Here is a 22,020-nt window from a genome sequence, read left to right on the forward strand (position 1 = left end):
GCACTTGTGGTAATAGCAGTCTCTAATGGTAGAGGCTTGCTGCATAGAGTTTTCATAATATAAAAAAATAACATTATAATCAGGTTGATTGGTCACTTACCACCTGAAAGAGAAGCTCCAGCTCTGCTTTCCCAGTGTGAGCTGCAGCTTCTTTCTGTCTTACCTCCTGAACAGCTGGCCTTCCATACTCGGTCCAACTCCCTGCAGCCCCTTGTACCTCAGGCGCTGTCAGGCGGAAATTAAGGCAACAGCTCGCTGGGTGACAGAGCAACCGTGACTTAGTCCTCCTGTGTGCATCCAATCCCTACATCCTCCACAGCTGGGGAGAGGCTGAAGCTGTATTTTAACTGGGAATGGCCTTAGCATTCACCAGGTGATCTCATAGATTTTGAACTTTTCTGCACAAATGACTCAGTCAAGACTCAAAGTCTATTTGGATCAATTGGAAGAGAAAAATGATCATCAATGCCTGATCATTGTAGCAGAGTGAAGGGGGCCTGTTGTGAAGATTTTAGCTCTGCTGTCACCTGCGGAGGGCAGGAGCGGGGATGCTGGCTCCAGGACCCTGGCTGCACCAGGAGCCACCAGGGCTGAGAAAGCCAGCATACAAAATTCAGCGTCTGTATGAAAATCTCAACAGCAGGAGAACAGATCCTGCTCTTTTGGGCCCCTCCTTGCCCCACAGCCAAGGGACAGCCTTACCTGTGGCCAGCTGCAGCTGACCCACCTGCAGTGGGTACGGGCAGTGCTGAGAACACTGTGCCTTGGTGGGGCAGCTGCAGGCTGGGCAGACACAGGGCAGCTCTGCCACCGCAGCCACCAGGCCGCTCATGGGGACCGGGCTCGCAGCGCCCCGTTCCCATTCCCTTGCACAGCCCAGTGCTGTTCCGTGGGATGCTGCCTCTCCCGGGAAGTGAACTGCCTTTTCCAACAGCAAATGTTTATATAAAACAACAGAGTGCCTTTAGAAAACCAATACTGTTATGTGCACCAGAAAGTCAACTGGCCTTCCAAGGGAAGAGAGATGTCCGGCACCACCAAAGCCACTCTTTAGTCGAGAATGAGTTTAGAGAGCACTGAAGGGTTTCCACAGAGGTGCATCAATGCCTGCACCAGAGCAGCTCTGGGACACTGCCTTCCTTTGGCTCCTCATCAGGACTGTTTACAGCTGATGCAGGATGCCCCAGTCACGACAACTGGCTACTTCACTGGATTGTTTGCTAAACCACAGGGAGTTCAAAAGGTGATTTTACAGAAAATTATTTTGGTAGTTTTATCAGGAAAAAACTTGACGTATACCCACATATATTAGCTCATTAGTACCAAGAAGACAATATGAAATGCAAATGAGAAACTGAAGCCTAGAAAAAAACCACACAAACTTGGTTCACATCTGCTAATGCAGAAGTGAACTAAATCACTAACAGTCATGGCTATTGTTCAATGTGCTTTAACATTACTGCCAAAAACATAAAGTTCACCTCGAACACTAAAGTGGTTTTAAGGAGTAAAGGTACTGAAAATATTAAAGCCAAAATTTCAAAGTAGGTTATTCAGCTGCATTTCCTCAGGTCTTTTTAATGTACTGGAAGCTTTCAGATTTATGGAAACGAGAGCATGCATGCTTATCACAGAGAAAAAAAACTTAATTCACATACTATATATGACAATAAAAGCATCAGCTGTCAATCCAGACTAACTTCTTAGTCCACTCTGCACTATGAGAATTCAACTTCTACTAGCAATAATTTTGGCCAGTGGCAAATTTTGAGGGACACAATGAAAAGGTACTTGAAAACTAAGCACAGTGAAATTTGGCTTGAAAAGCAATTGCTATATTTAGGACCTTCAACCAAAAGCACTGTCTAGTTATCCCATGCTTAGGATAGAAGCTGTGCATTTAGAGGCTTTTCTTGAGTGTGACAGATAGCAACCAGTTTTTCCTTTTTGTTTCATTCTGTGTCCAGCCATGGAAGTATTTTCAGTTGGAAGTTACAAGGAATTGGGCGGGGGGAAGTTGCTTTTAAGTAACTAGTAACTTGAAACAGTATTATTTAGAAGATGGACAGCCTTCTTCCATGGCCATGGCCATTGAGGAGCCACTCAGGACCAAGATGATGACCCCACAGACCTCTCTTTCCCAGCAGTGCCTAGGTCATACCAAAGACTCTTTCTGGTCTCTTCATGGTCTACAGACACAGTCTGTCAAGACTGCAAAAATCTTGCATCTGACTACAACACACAAATTCTTATTTGGGTACATTCTGCCTTTTTTCATGGAAACTGTAAAACGGAATCAGACCAGTACAAGAAGTACTGGCTGGGGATCCGAGAGGATTTCAGGCCTGCCATGCAGCCAAGTGATATAATCATACATCCTTGCACTGCAGAAATGCCACACAGCCAGGAGGGAGTGGTGTGCTCAGCTGTCAATCCCGACACAGGTGCAGCTGACACTTCACAGAAGGTCACAGTCACATGAAAAATATTTTTACCCATGTGAGTATCTGCAGGCTTCCCTGGATTACTTGGGTCTTCAATTAGATGAATCAAGCCCATGAAGGTTCTCAGGTGCTCATGTATTTGTGGCACCAGACCACTAAGGTGGAGGAGATGGAGTGCAGGGTGGTTTTTGTTTGTTTATTTCTACACAGCTCAGTGGAGCATCCTTATCCCTTTCCTTTGTGACACTCTGGTACCCTTGATTGTTCCACAAGCAGGGTGGTTTGAGTAACAATTGTTGAAATACGAAATATCTTCTGCAATAGTGGGTGTAATCTAATCAGTGAAACTGATGCTAAACCCTGGAAGTTGAAGGTAGTGGATTTGCAGAGAAAGTGGAGATAACTATTCAATGAAGATTTCTAAACAACACGCAACAAGGACTATGAGAGCATGTTGGACAGGCCAGAAATAGGAATTCTTCTTTTTTCCAAGAACACTGGGTTTTCTACCCAGAACTTACCTTGCACATTGTTGTACAAAACCCGTTATGGGGAAAAACACCCACTTCAAATTTAAAAACAGGCTTCTAGTATATTCCTATTTATACTGTTAGTGTGATGTAAAAACATATTAAATAAGCCTCAGACCTTAATTGTCAGTCTGAAAATCTGCAGGGAAATTCAGTCACCCATTTGCCACATGAGTATGTAGATGAGGGCTGAGATGCTCTTCCTTTCAGTAAAAAAAGCAGTATGTTCTTTTTTTCAGTTTTTAAAATTAATATGGTATCAGTTAAGGAATCGCCTCAACCTTACACCTTGTTTTCTCTTTATATCTGTTTCTCTTGCTTCAACCCACAGTGTAATATGAAATTAAGTCACAGATTTTAAAGTCTCCATACATACTTATTTAACTGATAAACAAGAGCCATACCGTTCTCCCACCTGGAAGTAGCAAAGCACCAGTTCTGTGCTCACCGGTGAGAAGTTTCCCAAAACTCCGGCATTTCAGATTTCTGAAACACTGGGCAGTTGAAAACAACTGTAACATCAAGTATTTTTTGGGAGAACTTAGGTTCCCAATTTCAGTTCAACTGTTTTTAGAAGTGTCATAGTTATTTAGTATTTTAATGTAGTTGATCTTACTCCCTCTACCATATGTTGTTAATTTCCATAAACATGAGAAATAATGACATTTGATTTGAAGAAGGAAATATCACTTCAGGAATCCTTAGCAAAAAAAAAATCCCAAAAATCCCAACAAAAAACCAACCTAAAAACTCAGGTCATAACGAACCTGACAGTAAAAAAATGTAACATTAATTGTAGTGGGAACAATATGCTTTTGGAAAATTATAATTCTGAAAATTTATAAATTTATATTTGGATAATCAAATATATGTTTGAATCTGCTCTGGTTTGAGAAACAGAACAAGCCACAATCTTTTTCAGCTGTGTTAATTATATGGATTATAACCATTCTCTTCTTTCAAGCTGGGAAAACTTTGCTTTAATAATAGAAAAAAATATAATCAACAGAATAATATTTTTATGTTTACCATCTTAAAATAGATATTAAAAAATTCAGAATTTAAGATTCGCCATACACCTGATACAGAACCACAGCAAGGTCACTAATGGTCCAATTTCCAAGCATAATTCAAATACATGCAAACAAGCTGCTTTTGCACTACATAGAAAAATAGGTTAAAATGGAAAAAAAATTTCCAGGATTCACTAACATGTCTTGCTTTGGTAATTTCAGGTATTTTTCAATGATCTGCATCACCAGAGGCAACTTGATGAGAAGTGGCAATCATATCTAGAAAAAGAAAACCATCCCAACAGTTCAGATTTTTCTTTCTCCGCTCAGAACAGTTACAGTTTTCAGAAACAGTCTATGTTCATGTTTATTTGCATCTGGAAGTTCAAGTAATAGCAATCACCAAATGAAATGTATTCCTGTTTTAAGTGGGAAAACACCAATATGGAAATAAACTGTGATCAGCTCTAACCCAAGCTTCTCCCAAGTGATGAATTCTTGAAGCATCTTCCTATTATTTGACATGGTACCCACCCATCTTTCTAAAAATTATTTGCTATTATAAAGTGGGGATCTGAAATCAAGGTTAACCAAAGTTTTTAGCTGTGGAAACTTTACTGTGGAAAAGAATAGGAAATTCTCATAAATTTACTTGTCAGCAGCAAAAAGACTCTTCAAGTGTCTTAACCACTGTACAGCTCGATAGTTTTAATACTTCAATTTTTTTTCCATTTTTCATTGTTGAAGAAATAATTTCACAATCTCAAATCAAAGTCAACACTGCAGTGAGGAGAGCTTTTCTACTTTATTACAAAGAGAAGAAGCCTTTATGTGGTCAGAAAATACAAGATTGATCTTTTTTTTTTCTCTTCCTATGAAACGCTGCTGTTCAAACAGCCAGAGTGAATTGTCTCAGTTCACTTCTTTAAGTCCCATCACATTCACTTGGGTATGGATGTCCTTGGCTGCTGAAAATCTGGCCCTTTAGTGCACAGGGCGACAAAGTAGTCCCCTGACCAGCAGTTCCAGAATGTCCCGTTTTCATATATTGCATCCATGCACACCTCCTAAAAATGAGGTACAGCAGGGCAAACATTTTCCAAAATAGATGTCATATATATAATATATACACATTCGTACATACATACCTTTATTCATGTGATGTCCAAAAATTTAAAAAAAATGTACACATTTATTACAAAATCGTAACAAAGACTGGACAGTGTTTTGCTCATTCTGGAAAGATGAAGCTCAGTAATACACAACCCTGGAAACTAACCAGAGACTGTGGCAATATCTTTCTTCTAAACAGTCAGATATTCTTGCATTAAGCTTGGCGAAAACTGCCTTTCAAAGACAGAAGGGGAAGTAAAATGAAGGAAGCAAACCTTGCTCATCTTTCCAAATGAAATACGAGAAGGATCTTCACATAAAAATGCACAAACATTTTTTATTACCAATAGTGCTACAATGAACAATGCAAATTTTGTTGTCTAATTTTTTGTCTTTTTTCTTTTTTTTTGTTTTTACATTTTGGAAAACTAAGTGGTAAACTTTTGTCAGTGTACTCGCTTGTCTTTACAGAACCAAGCTTGTCTGCTGGCAAAAAAGGAAACAAAAACAAAAATTCAGACCCTGCTCAAACTAAAGAAAAACAATTACAAATTTAGTTGTTGGGCAGCACATAATTAGTAAGGCAGGACCTCAAATGGTGACCCTTCGCATGAGCCAATTGCCAGATCCTCAAGGAATTAAAACCAGGATGCCTGAGCCACATCAGTTCTGCAGTTATGTTGAGTATTGTGCTGAGACAGCCATACCCCAAGAAAAGGGAAGTCTTTAGAAGGCTTGCTGAGCAGGGTTGTAGTTGAAGGTTGATGGCAGATGAGGCCTTTCTTCTAATTTGTCATATTCCAGGTGGAACTCCTACAATTAAAAAAAAGAAAAAAAAGACAAACACAAATAAAACAATGTATCATTTACCTGTGAACACCTGGTAGGTATACCAGCCATACTTGAAAAGCACAAATGCAGAGGAGATCAAGTACTAACTTATCCTAAGGCAAAACCATATGACTTTGCTACCTTGAATTCCATATTTTAAGAAGAAAAAAGTATATATTACAACAACCCTAAAACTTTACACCCATAACATGCAGACTCTCCCATTCTTTTGAATGCTACATGACTCTCAAAACCCCTATTATAATTTCAAACATTTTATATATGCACATACACAAAACACAAATACACAGTCACAGCATGAGCTGAATTATACACAAAAGCTGTCTTGCAAAGAGTCAGAATACAGAGGCTTATTCTGGATGAACTAAAGTTTGGGAATGTTTTTGTGTCATACTACCAGACCAAATAGCTTCATGAAGCACCAGGGGAGGTTCAGAATGGACACGAGGGAGGTGTTCCAGAAACAACTGGATTTAGTGCTAAGGTCTGTTTGACATGGTGGTGATCAATCAAAGGCTGGATTTGATCTTAGAGGTCTCTTCTAACCTAAATGATTCTGTGAAAATGTCCAGGTACAAAGTACTGAGACCCACTTAAGCCAAAATTCATAGAAATATTCCTCCATATTTCATACTCATATTTACACCCTAGACCCACCAAACCTGAAATTTTATATTCTTCAGACACTTTAAGCAGTTTAATTGTGTCTCATTTCATTTAATCTTCATTCAAGAAACAGGGTAACCAGAAGTTTCAGAACTGTTTTTTAGGGGTACTTCTTGGTAATTCAACAACAACAACTTTGGACATGCACAGTAAATTATTTTATCTAACTTGGTGGAGAACCTCAGCAGAACAACATCTGTATCTGCAAAGCAAACTTAGCCCACTGTTTTCACACAGAGATGAAAACGCATGAGCAATGAAGAGATTATTTTAGAACACTCTCTAAAGTGATTAAATAGTATAATACTTCAGTACATGTAAATCTGCACTAAATTAATGCAAGAACAGAAATAAAATCTAGGAAATCCAACTCTTATAACTCTCTTCTTTCAAGGCAAAACAAGGTTCATTTAGCATAAAAAGAACATTCAGCATGGCAAAGAAATAAAGTAGAGGAAAATGCAAAGCATTGTGCACTCCCCTGAGAATGCTATCCCTAAAACTGGAAAACCCTAGCCAAACTTATGTGAAGTTACAGCCATCTGTACTGAAACGCTGCACAACTGCTTCATTTCTAGTTCCCAGCTCTCTAGTCCAACCAAAGGTTTTTTGTTGTTGGGTTTTGTTTGGTTGGTTGGTTGGTTGGTTTCTGGGGGTTCTTCGTTTATTTATTTAGGTGTTTTGTTTGTTTGTTTGGGCTTTTTTAGGTCATATATACACAAGTGAATTGCTTCTGGCATTCCTAATAAAAACTGCATGCCAGTTGGTGTATGCTCTCTTTTTGGGCAGATACACAATGCTGAGACTGAAGAGATTGGGTAAGAAGCAAGATCAAGGGGTACAAGTCCATACGTGTACTTTGGTGTCAAAGGCTGGATTAGGTTGAGTGGATCTCAGAGGGCCTACAAGGAAGGGTAGAGAGGAACTCTTTGCAAGGGCACAGGACAAAGGGAAGTGGCTTTAAGCTGAAGAAGGGCAGCATTTAGACTGAGTACTAGAAATAAATTCTTCACTATGAGGGTGGCAAGGCACTGGAACAGGCTACCCAGAGAAGCTGCGGCTACCCCATCCCTGGAAGTGTTTAAGACCAGGTTGGATGGGACTTTGAGCAATCTGGTCTAGTGGAAGGTGCTCTTGTCCATGGTACAGGGATTTAACTAGATGGTCTTTAATGTTTTTCCAACCAAATCATTCTATGATTCAATGATCTCCAGTAATTCTGCAGTCATTTTATAATAGAAAAGGTACCACTCAAGCTTTCTCTGCCTTTCATGGCTGTCAAAGTTTCTTTCTTTCACATAACCATGGAAGGGCCAGTAGATACTGTCCATCTGTGGTCAGCTCCAATCAGTTAACTGAGCTTCCATAAGCTCTGAAATGCCTTCAAAATGACCCTTGGCAAATTGCTAATTAAACCAGTAAGATACAGTAAGTATCAGAAACCAGAGAGTATCAGTATCCTAAAAAAAGGTTTTCCAAAGTTAAGGTTGTTGTGAGCCTCTACTGGCAGTGGGAGCTGCTAATAAGGTGTCTGTAAAAAAGCTCAGGGGGCTGAGCAATCCTTTGTGTCCCACAAACTGGAAGTCCCTCCTTCAGAAGGAGTATGTTTCCCTACCAAATTTTCTCTACAAGTATGTGAGTTCATATTTCCAACTGTCATTGACTGTTAAAATAGGCTGAAAACAGCCTTGATTTGCATCCCAGTGTCAGTAAAGCTCAAATTCAATATTCAGTAGCACGCAGGGACGCCTGAAGTTCTGCCTGACAATACCTAAAAAAGACTTCACTGACCAGTATTTCTGGAAACTAAAAGCCAATTATTTATTACATAGGGGAAAATACTTACAGGTATACTTTATGTTTTTGCTTTTGCCACTCTAGTTTAGGATGTCAACAGCAGCAGTGGTATTATTTAACATAAACAGATATAAAAAAACCTAAAAAATCCCACTTATCCATTGATAAATGTGCTAATTTGCTTTCTTTTCCACATGGAGGTAAGAATTAAAACTTAAATATCCTTTATTAACCAGAAATAATGAGTACTGAATGTGTGTGAAAACTTACAGCATGTGTGACACTAAATAAATTGTTCTATGCAAACAAAATTATCACCTCTCATGTCATCCTGAAAACTTATTTGATAGCAAAGTACATGAGTCTGTACATGTACAAACAGTAACAGGCAAGGATACTTAAGGTAGGAGAGGATTGCTAAGGATGATCCATAGCAGTTATAGAGCAAAACTAAACAAAAAAAAGTTAGCAGAATAGGCCTGAGGACAAAATATTCTGGATTGTTTAAGTCCATGAGAGCAGAGTAGAAATTCCATGGCTAGCTTAAAAATTCCCAATGGGACTTAAAAGTAGCATTTATACTGCCTTAAAGATGGATGCAAAGACCCACTTTAGGGGCTGAACTAAAATACTATGCCACATCTTTACTGGAATAATAAATTTAACTTTCTAGTAATTATAACAGAAATTATTATTTCAATTAATACTGATCTTGACAGGATAGGGAATAATTTAGTCTAGACAACAACCCTGACAAGCAAATAAACACAAATTTAATTTCCTCCCCCATTAAGAATTCCATGTTTTAGAACTACATCATCAATGTAAAAAGGTTTTTTAATCTTGTACTCTAAATTAATTCTCCTTACTGAAAAGTAAGAAGAAAATTCAAGCCGCTTACTTCAGACAACTCAAGTCAGGATTTCAGTAATGTGCAATTGTAGAAAGCACTGTGGGTGTCAGAGCTACTTCCCCTCCTCTCTCATGTCTCCTCAACAGCAGCAAACTATAGCCAAAATCTCAGTAATAAAAAAAATAAATCAGTGTCTTTAACCTCAGCATACTTTCCACATGCCCTACGATGAAAAACCATATAACAAACACGTGTAATCAGAATTTTTCTGCTTTTTATTTTGCATTTAAGGTGAATTTGAAGTTTATCATTCATATTTTTTTTTACCTTTTTACTACCATGCATCAAATCAGAATTAATTTTATTTCCTAGTAGTTCAGGAGTTCTCATTACTCTACTACTTTGCTTCTATTATACATTAAGAATATAAAAGTAGAGCCTACAGTTTAATAAAAAAGATAAAAATATTACTTGATTTTTCTTGAAAGAAGTTATTCTTTGCTTTCTTTGCTTTTGTTATAACCAATCCAGAACACTAAATCTACTAAATCACAACTGGTTTATGTTTTTAAAAATGTAAGTTTTAAGATTCAGTTGTGCTACCTAAAGTAAACTGCTGTATTTCAGTGCAGCAATATTTCACACTGCAGTGTAATTTAAAATAGGGACAAAAAATACATAAGCTCATAATGCAAAATACACTGTGTCTGCAAAGCACAGCACATTAGGGTATGTACTGCCCTATATGTGAGCATCTACACTAGAACAAGAACCAAATTTATAAAGCACCTTGACAAATAATTGAATATGCATATATGAGACAGTAATTTATGAGCAAGTATTCCTGTACACCAGTTTCAATGAAGGACTAGTGAAACTGTTCAGCAGTGATTATTATTGTGGCCTTCTAAGGCACTGACATTTCCAGCATCCACTAATAATGTAACAGTTACAATAAGAAATTGCAATTTATCAGAATTCATTCTTTTCCAGCTCCTTAGAGGTCTAATTTCCTGAAATATTTATGAATTCCTTCTGCATTTGTTGGAAAAACAACTACTTTGCTGTACTTTTCTTTGCATCCAAAGCAACACGGTGTTACCAAATATTGCTGTTCTTGTTAGGGTGAGTCTGCATTAGTCTTCCTCAGAGGAAATGTGCACTACAGAAATTAATACCACAGGTAACATTACCATGGAATGCTAAGATCACATGATATGTACCTAAGTTCCTATTTATTTATCAAAGGTGAAAATGTCACAGAATTAATTCTAGTATGCAACTCATTTTCCATGCAACAAAAATCTCAGTTTTCCCCAAAATCATTCTCTAGCTTCCTGTGACCAATGCATAATTTGCCTGCTCAAAGTTAAATAAAAATTTCAAAATAATATTCCAGTTCAATTTTTTACATTATGGAATACACAAGCCTAGAAGAAAAGATATTATTGCTTCTTATGGACATTGGGAGAGAATAAATAAAATAATCACATTCATTGTTGCAATACCACTACAAGTACAAAACTTTAGAAAATACTATCTCTCTCCTTACTAGCTATCAACTGGTTCTTAATGCTGGGGAATTACTTTCAGCATGCAAATAAAAAGAAGAGAATCTATGTAGACCTTCAGAAAAACCATTCAGAGAACAGTAGTGCTCCTGTCTCTCCATATCTCAGGAGGATGGAGTGTACATCACTCAAGCACTGGATCCTGAGTTTCAGAATAGCACTCAAGATTCCAAATGGAGACAATACTGTCCTAAAGTAACGCTAAGCATCAAATAGCAGCTGCATACATTTACCACAGGTAGAAAAAGGAGACACTGAAGAGGTTATTATTATCCTTATACAATGAGTATTATCTTTTTCCTCCTAGTAAAAAGAAATGCTGTGTGTCCACACAAACTGAAACCGCAATTCCATTGACATGTGAAACTACACGAGGCTTGTTGCTTGTAAATAAACAGAACACATTCATTTGACTCCAGAAAAGAAATCTATCCTTTCTAAAGGTAATTACATCCCCTCTGATGATCTTAGGCAATAATAAAATAGCTTTAAACAGCATCTTGGGGAACCCAAGGAAGTATACCATGCAGCAAGTGAGTAATTCAAGTAGAAACAAATGGTTTCCTTCTGTTTGTGTTTTCTTTTTGAGGCGTGGCACTTTTGTTTAGAAGTTTTGGAATTACCTTGCACTTAGGAAAAACTTTAATAGCAGGGCTCACCATTAAACCTGTCAGTTACAGATTCCTGGGTTTTCCTGCAGCAGTAGAAAGTCAGCAGAAGCAAGGAGTCACACATACAACTGGATAAAGAACCTGCCGTACCCTTCAGGGCAACTGGAATGTTAATTCTTGAGGAGACTTTGCACAAACTATGCAAAATTACTGGGTGGAGTGGGGAAGGAAATAAAAATATCATGTATCTAGTTCATGTCTAGATGCCAAATGGCTGTATAGACAGAGGACACTGAACTTTATTCTCTTTAAAATAGGTGTTTATAAACACATCAACAGACATGCAACTATTTCATGCAATGTTCCCTAATCTCCAAATGAAATGCCTTTTCAGCGAACAATTCATAAGTTGGGCTGCAGGTGAAAAGATTTCTTATTCTATGAAATACCTAAGCCTGTGGAACCACAAAACACAGTTACAACATGCTGGAATCACTTCCATTGAGTTCAAGGCTTCAAGGTAAATCTGATTTGATCTGTTGTTTTTTAGAGAAAAGAAGAGTGTGATACAGTATCTACAGATGGTCTGACATAGAACATTACTGACAGTATTAATGGACAGAATGGGACCAACAGATTATGACAGTTGGGAAGGGAAAAAGCTATAGCTTTCTGATTCTTTAATGCCTCTTGGTCTACAGGATAGAAAACAAGTATCATGGAAATATGCCTCCTCCTTAGAATAAGTTATTTATTTCAAAGAACTCTGATTTTCAAACAACAGAGCATGGAATTCCTAAGTATGGTTAAGGAGAGATTGTACCCAAAAACCAAAAAAGCGTTCCCTGCACCCATCCAACATCCATTTTAAATTCCCAAGTGAGGTGTGGTAGCATCCTATTTAATTTTCTAAAACAAAGTAATAAAATGTTTGCAATGCCAAATAATGCTTTCCACTCGACTCTATGCTGTGAGAAGAGCTTTTAATTTTAACAAAACTCCTAAAAGAAGTCCTATGTCCTTCTACCTCCCAAAGAAATCTGGAAATAAGAGAGACAGCTCCTTATTTTCCACAAGCAAGGCAGTGTTTTAGACAACCTTATTTCTCTCAGACATCAGAAATTAAGGTAATGAACCTATATAACAGGAGAAGAAAAAGTCAGATATTTTTGTGAAGATTTTTGTGTTTTACTCTTGTTGTTGTAAAAATACATGGCCAACAGTGTATTTAAAGTATCTACACAAAGGAAAGGAGATACCTTAGCTACTTTCCTCCAGTTAAGACAGTCAAAGAAGTAATATGTTCCCCTCTCGTACGTATTGGTTTTCATTGTTGGCTCCATGCCGGGTGCCCTGGTGATCCATACTCGTTCTTCTTTGTGGTATCTCCAATCCCGGTTAAATCTTTCATTTGCAACAGAAAGGAAAAATAATTCTTAGTGTAAGTTACTGAAACTGACTTAATAAACTAACTTTGAGGGTTTCAATCTTTACTGTACAATGCATTCAAATCCCAAACAAAACTTCTACGACATGGCTAAACCTGTGATTTCATACCTCTTCCATACAGTTCTTATACCTCAAACTAAAATACACAAGAAACTTCAAGTCTGGTAGGTTCTACCAGCAAACTCTTTTTATGAGTATTTACTTGGTTCTGATTTGGTTGATGACAGGCAAGTTACACATTCAATAATGACTGGCACCTGCCATTTTTTCCACAGTGCTTCATAATGCAAAATACATGAGATGGGCTTTGGATTTCCACTATACAAATGTAAAAAAACTCTACAAAATGACACCAAGGTTGGAGGAGGTATGTTAAAAAAGCTTTACCGTTCGAGATTTACTAAGCTTCCTGCTTTCAATGTCTAACTTGTTTGGGTGTTCTGGTTTTTGTTTTGGCTTTTTTTTTTTTTTTTTACATCTGCCATTTCATTATTGCAATAGCTTAACTCATATAAGACTGACAAAATAATTTGAACGTACAGCTCTACTGCTGCTAATAGCTGTAATACATCTCCTCCATTCATGTAATAGAGATAAAACAGGAGATCTTCTCCATATCGGCCAAGTTTTATTGCAGCCAGCTGCAAAAGATTGAAGAAAATGAGGATGAAAAATCACAATAGATAAATGTTTTAAAACACACTACCCCACTTAAATAATGTAAGAATACATCCAGAACTTCCATCCTTCTATTCTAAGTGTGTTGAAAATGATATTCTAATACAACAGGAGTAATAATTATTAAAACAATTATTTTTTCTCCACTTTGAGTTAGCCTTTCCAAGTTAAAGGATACCATAGAGAAATACAGATGTAACAAATGAGCAAGACAGAATTTTCTCCCTGTTAATTGTGTACTCCCATCTACATATTTTATTTCAAAAAACCCAAAACCACAACTTCTGCATGTATTTGTTCCCTTCACACCCTATTAAGTAACACTACTAAAATTTCTTATGCTATTTTTCAATGATCCCTTCAAACAGTTGAAAGAAAATATATCTCAAAAAATCCCTTTCCATGTAGATATGGAATGCAACAGATAAATGAGAACACAATTCTGATCTAATCTCAAGAAGAAATATCTCAATTTAATTCGCCATTTGAACTCTATCACAAAAAAATTCAACATCACATGAAGGGCAAACTCTTAAACACACATTGCGTTTTTAGCTATTCTTTTGCATGTTCATTCTCTTTTTGTAGGATATAATGGGTGCCTGATGTGTCACATCAGCCTGTTAACTCAACACTGCTTGTAGAAAGATTGAGGACATGCACAAAATGGACTGACTTTAAACATCTATCTGAAAGAAAATTTAGAAAATTACTGGTAATAAATTGACAAAAAATGCACTCACACACACACACGTACTCACCTTATCCCTAATGTGAATGTTAGTTAAGTATTCAGATGGAACATGGAAGTCTAAAAAAGAATCGGAATTGATGCAACTATTAAGACATGTAAATGAATATAATTTGCAAATATTAATACTGAATTTAATAGTTATTTCTCTCTTACCTATGTCTTGAGGTCGACAAGGTGATGATGCCCACGGGGATGCAAATTTGGGATAAAGATTTCTGAAGAAAAAAGAAAAGCATAAATTTATAAAAACTAACCTCCAAACCAACCAACCAACCAGCCAACCCCTCCATAATCAATTTCGCAAACCTAAGAGCTATATCAGACAACCAAATCCCTAGCTGGGGTGAGAAGATAAAAGGAAACTTTCCTAAAGCAGTCACATTTATTATTTTTCTTTTTAATATGCAGAGCAATGCTGCATTTAAACTGCCATTGGAAACTACAGGGTCAAAATTTTCTTTTAAATCTATCTTTCCTTCAGGTTAGGTGCCAGAGGTCCCAACCTTGTTCAGGTATCCAGTGTTATTATGCAGGGTTTCAACTTAACTAGGAACAGTTGTCACAACCCTGGTGGGTTCTGATTTATTAGTCTACGATGTAAAAGGGGGGGGAAAAATTTGTACTGGCAGGTTGCTATTTAAAACTAACCAGTAAAGGTTTTACTCTTCTTCAAAACAGGAGTTAGAAAGGATAACTTAAGCCACTAGCAATAAATACAAAATTCTAAAATTTTGTTTCTAAAAGAACATTAGTTTCTAAGTTTTTATGTCACATTGGTATTTTTACCAACCAAGCTACCACACAGAGCAGAAACATTTGCCTTGTCATATGTGACATAGTTTTAGTTTTTCCAACAACAATCCACAGAGCAAGGGAAGAACATTTAACATAAGGAGAGATGGCAGGCCAGACACTGAGATCTTCATGGGCTGCTTGCAAAGCTTTTTTGCAGCATGAAGTAAAACCAGCTTTATAGTATATAAACTGTCTGCATCAAATGTTAGCTCCTATCCTCTCCATCCAAGAATCTAAATACACTATGTACGGCAATTAAATACTAAAAATACAGTTATTTACAGAATAGCTGCTAAGAAAAGCAGAATAATAAGGAGCCATTTTTCCTGTGCTTGATATCCACATTCATCAAGCTTCCCTGATTACATGCAGCTCCATATAAATTTATGAAAGATGGAAACTATGTGTGTACGGTGTCTGGATTTTGTTTTTTTTAATATAGTATGTGCAGACCTTAAAATAAATATAGTACTCTGTCTATAAGGCTAACACTATACAAATCTGTGATAAAACAAAAAGGTGTGAGATTTTCATCTGAAAAAGCACCAGAAATTAATTTTTTTTCACAACTGCAGTCATCCGAAAGACACTACTTTTGTCTAAAGTGATCTGAGTTCCTTCAGTAATTACTGCAAAAATAAAGGCACCCTGAGTTGGCTGGTTACTCATCTCCCCTAAGTCTAAAGCATTTGTGCAGTCACTGACTACTTTTCTCCCCACTGCCTCTATAGCAAACCTAGATGACTAAACTAGTTTATTTAGGTGAACTGAGTCACTGGAAGTCAACTACTTTCATTTAAACTAATCTTCAGTGCAACCTAACACTGCAGGTGTTCTGTTCATCATTACACTATATAAATTTAATTTATCCCCAAACTGCTGAGAATTAAGTGTAAATATCCCCAAGGAATGTTATTATTAGAAAAGGAATGTATACATTACATTTTAAAACAATACACTGTCAATTCCTTGAAAAAAGTCCTAAAGAAGTTAGGAGAATAAACAAAGCCACTAGGTTTATTGAAAGCTTGCCCTGAAGCACAATTCCCTTTGTTATGAAAATTTTATTTTATTGTCATTACATTTTAAAATTTTGTTTGGCAAACCAGCTTGCAGGTTTAACAGCTGAATGGACTAAGTGAATGCACTATGAATGACAGCATAATAAAACCAAACATGAAGACAGGATTAAATCCCAGAAACTTACTCAGGAGAGTTGAGATTGAGACCTAGTGTTGTTAAATCACTTCCTAATGCAAGATGTACCATTCCTGGATCTGTCTCTGCTGCCCTGATGAATGTTAACAAGCCAATCATTCCAAACTGGTCCGTCACCATCCCTTGAGGAATGTTGGTAACCCGACCTGCGAAAGAACAACAAATTAATTTTCTCTTTTTAAGAAGCAGAGGAATCAACAAGGTAATCTAAATGATTGTCAAAACTTTTAAAGCAGCAAAAGTGGAATGACACATACCATCAGGTAACACCTGGATCCCTTTTTTCTGCTGGTTGTTGTTTTGCGTAGTTGAACTTTTATCTCCAGGAAACTTGGGCCCATCTGTGCTGGATGATGTTTTGCCTGATGTACTCAAATTCTATTAAAGATAATTTGCAGAGTTGGTATGATGAAAAAAAAACAAAATGGAAATACTTATTTCCCATATCTTTTCAGTCAAGCACTCTAAGCCAGTACATCAAGTCACTTCAATAAATGGCATCAAGCTGAAGCCCCTGAGTTTTGCTGACAAACTTTATGCAGTATTGAATAATTTTCCATGTCATACAGAACTACTATTAATAAGCTAAAGTTTGAAGTCTACAAGAATAAATTATTTTACACTCGAGTTGGAATGCACAGTGGATATCCCAAGTGCCTGTGACTAGAGGTTCCTTGGCTCACCACATCATGGGTATTCCCCATAGTCCTGCTCCTGAATAACACTCCATGACACAGTAACAGATAATACTCAAGCAATTTCAGGTGCAAGTAACATACAACTGGCACATTTGCAGCTATCAGGAAAGACATATAAACATTATATCTGATATAACACTATGCCAGACACACTGCGTCTGGCAAGAAAACAGACTATGCTCCAGGAATCTATCTACTGACAAAATATATTTGCCATATGTATAATTTCTAACTCTTTCATAGTCTTTATAACAAGTCTACAGTAATAGAATTAATCACATTTACTCTCCCTCTCCTTACTGTACACAGTACTAATCCTATCAGAACATTTTCCTCATGATAAAACTGCCCACAACACTTGGGGCGGGGCCAGACTTCCTCATGTCTCTCTTTTTGAGCAGTTCATTTTTCAGTTCTTACATGAGTTTGTAGTCATGTCTACTACTTATTCAGTATTTATGGCACTGTCATTAACATATTTTTTGCAATTAGAAATAATAAACCAATCAGTAACTAGAAACTAGTTCACTGTTTGCATATTATAACTTTTTTTTATTACAAAGTTTTCAGAGTAAACAATGAAGAACAGCCATAATCTTATGCTCTCAGCTATATATCTAATGGACAGTAATTATGCCAATACTTAAGACATAATGTACCTCACTAGTCTACAATATAGTCATCAATGCTCGAGTTTGTACCCTCTGATTCCACATCTCCTTTAAGTATTTCACCTTAAAGAGATATTGTACCACCTAACTTTTAAACGACTGGACAACTTTGAAGAAAAATCTTCAAATGTGTAGATAACTACTACTGATGAGAGGCATCAGTAGCAAAAAGATGAGCTACAATTGATAGAAAAAAAATTACAAATTATAAACTTAAAAAATATTACCAATTCTCAAAAATAAGTTTTGACGTGTCCAAGCAGGGCAACTGTTTGGACCAAAAACCTTACTGAGAAATTCCATTTACATAATTACATTTTAAATGCTGCTTATACAAAATCTCTCATTAATTTAGAAGGGAAAAACTGAAAATCTCTTATTGCAAATACAATCACTGACCATTTTAAAATATAATCACCAAAAGAAGTATGAACACTGAAAATAAGAGAAGATTTAAGGTTTGCTTACAGATTTATTGTCATCATTACTCGATGTTGGATCTTTGTAGCTGGAGCCTGGTAATGCTGGAAAATCTTCATTGTGTATTGAAAAGTCCTGGGACTGCTCACTTGCTGGTTTTGTTACCATCCCAACTATCATCAAAATGAAAGCAAGAATAATATTAAATGACTGCTAAGTAAAAACGTTTTCTTCTGCTGATCTTGCTTACTGTCCATTTTCATTACGCGCAAGCTGTACAGCGATGACTTAAGGAACAGGTAAAGCAAAACAAAGCATATTCACTCAAAACATCCACACATATTAGACTAAAGCCTCTTATTTAAGTGTGAGCTGAGACACACTCCAGGTTAAGTTCATAGGCATATCCACTGCACCTGTTTCGCACATCTAAATTATCAAATAATCTTTACAGGCATTGTTAAAGCTGTGTTTGGGTAAATCCACTGATAAGGATGTACTGCTTTTAGAAGTATAACACATTTTTTCTCCATCCCCAAAGTGCATGAAGAATTTTTTTGCATAATCTCTTCAGAAGCATGTATTCTCAAAGGACAACCAGCTAACTTGCAGCAGAATATGTTAACAATGAAATACTTGCCTGTGACATGAAGGTGACTCCTACTTTCAGTATAAAAACTGAAAACATTTAGCCTGTAACTCTCAGTGCTCTGATCCTAACTTTAAAAAAGCAGCCCAGTCACATAGGAACATGGATTCTGACAACTGAACAGGAACTTGTTTTTAATGCCAGTTCAAACCAAACCAAACAAGCCACCACATCACACATCCAAGGGTGACTACACTTTGCTGAGACATAATTCAGTGATTTGGTTGCAAAGGACACTGCACTAGAAGAACAGAAGACAGAAAGAAGTCTAGGTGCTGGTTTTTGAAGATTCTTAGTGGATGGACAGGACTAAAATGGTTCCGTAGATGACAACACATGACTTTCTTCAGTGTTCTGGAATTAGAGATCAATGTTTCTTTATTTAAGGAAATAAACCAACATTGAGTTAATCTTGTTTCTGCTGTTCAGCCTTTTCATCCAGAGTTATTACAATTTCTTCCACTGGATGAATAAAATTGATAATGAATTAACTTTAATGGATATTCTTATTCCATCTAAAAGCTATTTGAAGTACAATTTTCCTGAATAATTAAGCATGAGGAAAGTAGGTCTCTGCTCTGTTTTGAGCTTGCTCTTTCTTGTCCACAACTAGAAGTGCTCTCCATATTTTGTGCTGGAAGACAACATTCAAAGTATTTCACATTTTCATTTTTGACTGTTTCTACCTCCATACTCAACTGCTGCACTAAGCAGATGCTCAGGGTAGCTCTTTGGAGAACTTTATTTTGTGGTTTATCATGCAGCCATGCAAATAAATACGCTAGCACCAAAATGGGGAAATGGTGTAAGCAAAAGAACAATTGCAGACATTTTTATGCTGCAGTGCTGTTTAATACTGAATTCAAACTCCCTGCTGGAAGTGCATCTGTGGGGATCTCCCTTCTATCTTCTACCAGTTTTTCACATACCGTCTTTTTCCAGAGCTGGAACTAGATTGTCCTTAGTGCTACTTCCCATTCAAGCCATTTTATGTTGGACAAAATCATAAATAAGCCTCAAGCTGTACTAAGTCTCCATTCATGCTTTTGAGTGTCATTATGTGGGGAAGTCACTTTTTCCCCATGTTTAACAATTCAGTTTAACTTGTTTAACTCTTTCTCACAGCTATCTTATGCAGAGGGCCCTGGTTATGCCAAATCCATGCAGCTACTTTCTCTTGATAATGTGGTATCTCTTTTGTCCAATTGAAGTTGGAGCTATCTCTGAAGAACACTAATGTTTTATAGCTGGAAAACACTAAGTTATTTTTGGTTCAAAATTTGACAAGTGTCACAAAAATAACTTATGGTTATAAAAGCAACTTTTCACAAGAGCTGATGCAACATGCGTAACAAAATCTACTAAAGCAGTAACAAAAAGAAGGTTTTGTACCTCACACTAAGCTTACCTGAATTTTTTCAAGACCCAAATAGTAAGATTTGTATCCACCTAAAGGTTTTTCCTTTTATTATTTTTTTAACCTGTACAGCAAGAATTATATGACACATACTTGGAATCTGAGTGATAATAATTGATGCTTACAGGTTATTTTTGAAATCTGATACTCATCATAAGGGTGACACTGAACAGTACAACAGCAAATACTATCAAAATAAACAGTGAAAGTCTACAGTACGTTTACAGCTTATGACTTTTTACACAGTAACACCTCTACTAATAAAACACTATTCCTGCAATTTGCTGCTCAGACATCAACAGCTCTTGTCTATATGTAATTTGAATAAAACCTATTGCCTAAGAAATTTCTAGAGTGAGCAGCCTCAGAGCAATCATATACAAATTAAAAACCCCAACAATCCCTATTGACAGTAAAACTAGAACACACGTGTTCTAGTACTTATGAAAGGGAGTCTCCAATCACAGGTATCAATTATTCATTTTTAAAAATGAGTCTTAGCAGCTCACATGTCTGGAATTTTTGAAAAGACTGTCTATAATCTTATGAACAGCAACAAGTGAATCAAGCAAATTTCATTTCATTCAGAGAGCTTTCAAAAGTTTGGTCTTACCGTAGGGTGCCCTTCCAGCTAAAGGGTTTATTAATGGAGTTGGATTGCCACTTCCTTCCCTTCTGTTTCTGTCTGCTAGTGCTGGAAAATCTGAGAGGTCCAGTCCTGTAACATTTTCACTTCCATCTACAATAAAAACAGGTATTCTTAATTCCCTTATGTATTTTTGTCATTGACTTCATTATGAGCAAGATAAATGTAGGAAGTATTTTCTTTCAAGTTGATCTTTTTTCTCATTCAGTAATTATTACATATAACTACAGCCTTTGTGTTACAAGATGACCCTAAAGAGCATCAGTATGTTTGAAGTTTGCTTTCAAATGACAGATAAGTAGCATTTAGTAAAGCCTACTCCACTTGAATTAAAGTCTGTACCATGCAGAATACAGGCAAACTACCAAAATTCCAGTTCTAGAATAGGTATTGAAATTTGTTTTAAATCTGTTTTAAGTTTGAAGAGTTATCAAGAAGAAATTTGAGAATAACCCATATTAGCAGCAGCATCAAAGAGCTCTATTGTCCTTAGATAAGGTAAGACAAAGCTGAAGCAGCTGAAAAGCCAATGCAGTGCAAGTTACATGGGAACACTTTTTGATTTGCAGCAGGAAATGCTACAGAGGTGAGGCCAGAGCTGCAGCTCTATAAAAATGTCACAATGTCCTACGGAATGCCCAAACCATTCCACTCTTGTGACATCACCAGCACCTCAGGTTGCTTCATATATGCAGCCACATACAGAAACAACAGCCCACATGAACCTAAATCATTTACGGACAAAGATATTTTCCCCTCTCTAGTTCATTAAATTCAGATGAAGAAGTAATTCCCAAGGAGAAATCACAACTTAAACAACTAACTGAAAGGATAACATGACAATTCAGCTGCTCTAAAGGAGTTTGAGATTAAAAAAAAATGCTTTCACACTGCTTTTACATGCCTAATGTTTCCACAGAATATGGATAAATCTTCTCCAACACCCTTTTTAAGTTCAAGAGCTGTTTTGTATTTCTAACTGAATAAGTACAATCTATAGGGAGGTGACATACAGCAAATATACAACAGAACTACTTTCACTTTGTCTTCGAAAGTATTAAAATCCACTGCTATAAAGCAGTACCAGTTATCTAGCACTGCTTTTGGAGCAGGGTTTCTATGGAACATCTGAAAATTGTTAGAAAGTTGCACTGCAACAGAACAAAATATTATTA

General features: G+C 36.8%; 1 protein-coding gene across 3 annotated transcripts in view; it reads right to left on the bottom strand.

Annotated features, from left to right (window-relative positions):
- Positions 1–4,773: 4,773 nt before the first annotated feature.
- Positions 4,774–22,020, bottom strand: part of CNOT2 (CCR4-NOT transcription complex subunit 2) — an 84,773-nt gene continuing 67,526 nt past the window's right edge. For all 3 annotated transcript variants that reach the window (XM_005480597.4, XM_074539733.1, XM_074539734.1), the window contains 9 exons: positions 20,813–20,938; positions 18,182–18,306; positions 16,602–16,722; positions 16,334–16,490; positions 14,485–14,546; positions 14,339–14,388; positions 13,440–13,540; positions 12,710–12,854; positions 4,774–5,913 (listed from right to left, as the gene is read on the bottom strand). In XM_005480597.4, coding sequence (XP_005480654.1) covers positions 5,827–5,913; positions 12,710–12,854; positions 13,440–13,540; positions 14,339–14,388; positions 14,485–14,546; positions 16,334–16,490; positions 16,602–16,722; positions 18,182–18,306; positions 20,813–20,938 — 974 coding nt within the window. In that variant the 3' untranslated portion in view covers positions 4,774–5,826. The remainder of the gene's footprint in view (positions 5,914–12,709; positions 12,855–13,439; positions 13,541–14,338; positions 14,389–14,484; positions 14,547–16,333; positions 16,491–16,601; positions 16,723–18,181; positions 18,307–20,812; positions 20,939–22,020) is intronic.

Source organism: Zonotrichia albicollis, chromosome 4 (genome assembly GCF_047830755.1).
Source record: "Zonotrichia albicollis isolate bZonAlb1 chromosome 4, bZonAlb1.hap1, whole genome shotgun sequence".
In the NCBI taxonomy this organism is placed as follows: domain Eukaryota; kingdom Metazoa; phylum Chordata; class Aves; order Passeriformes; family Passerellidae; genus Zonotrichia; species Zonotrichia albicollis.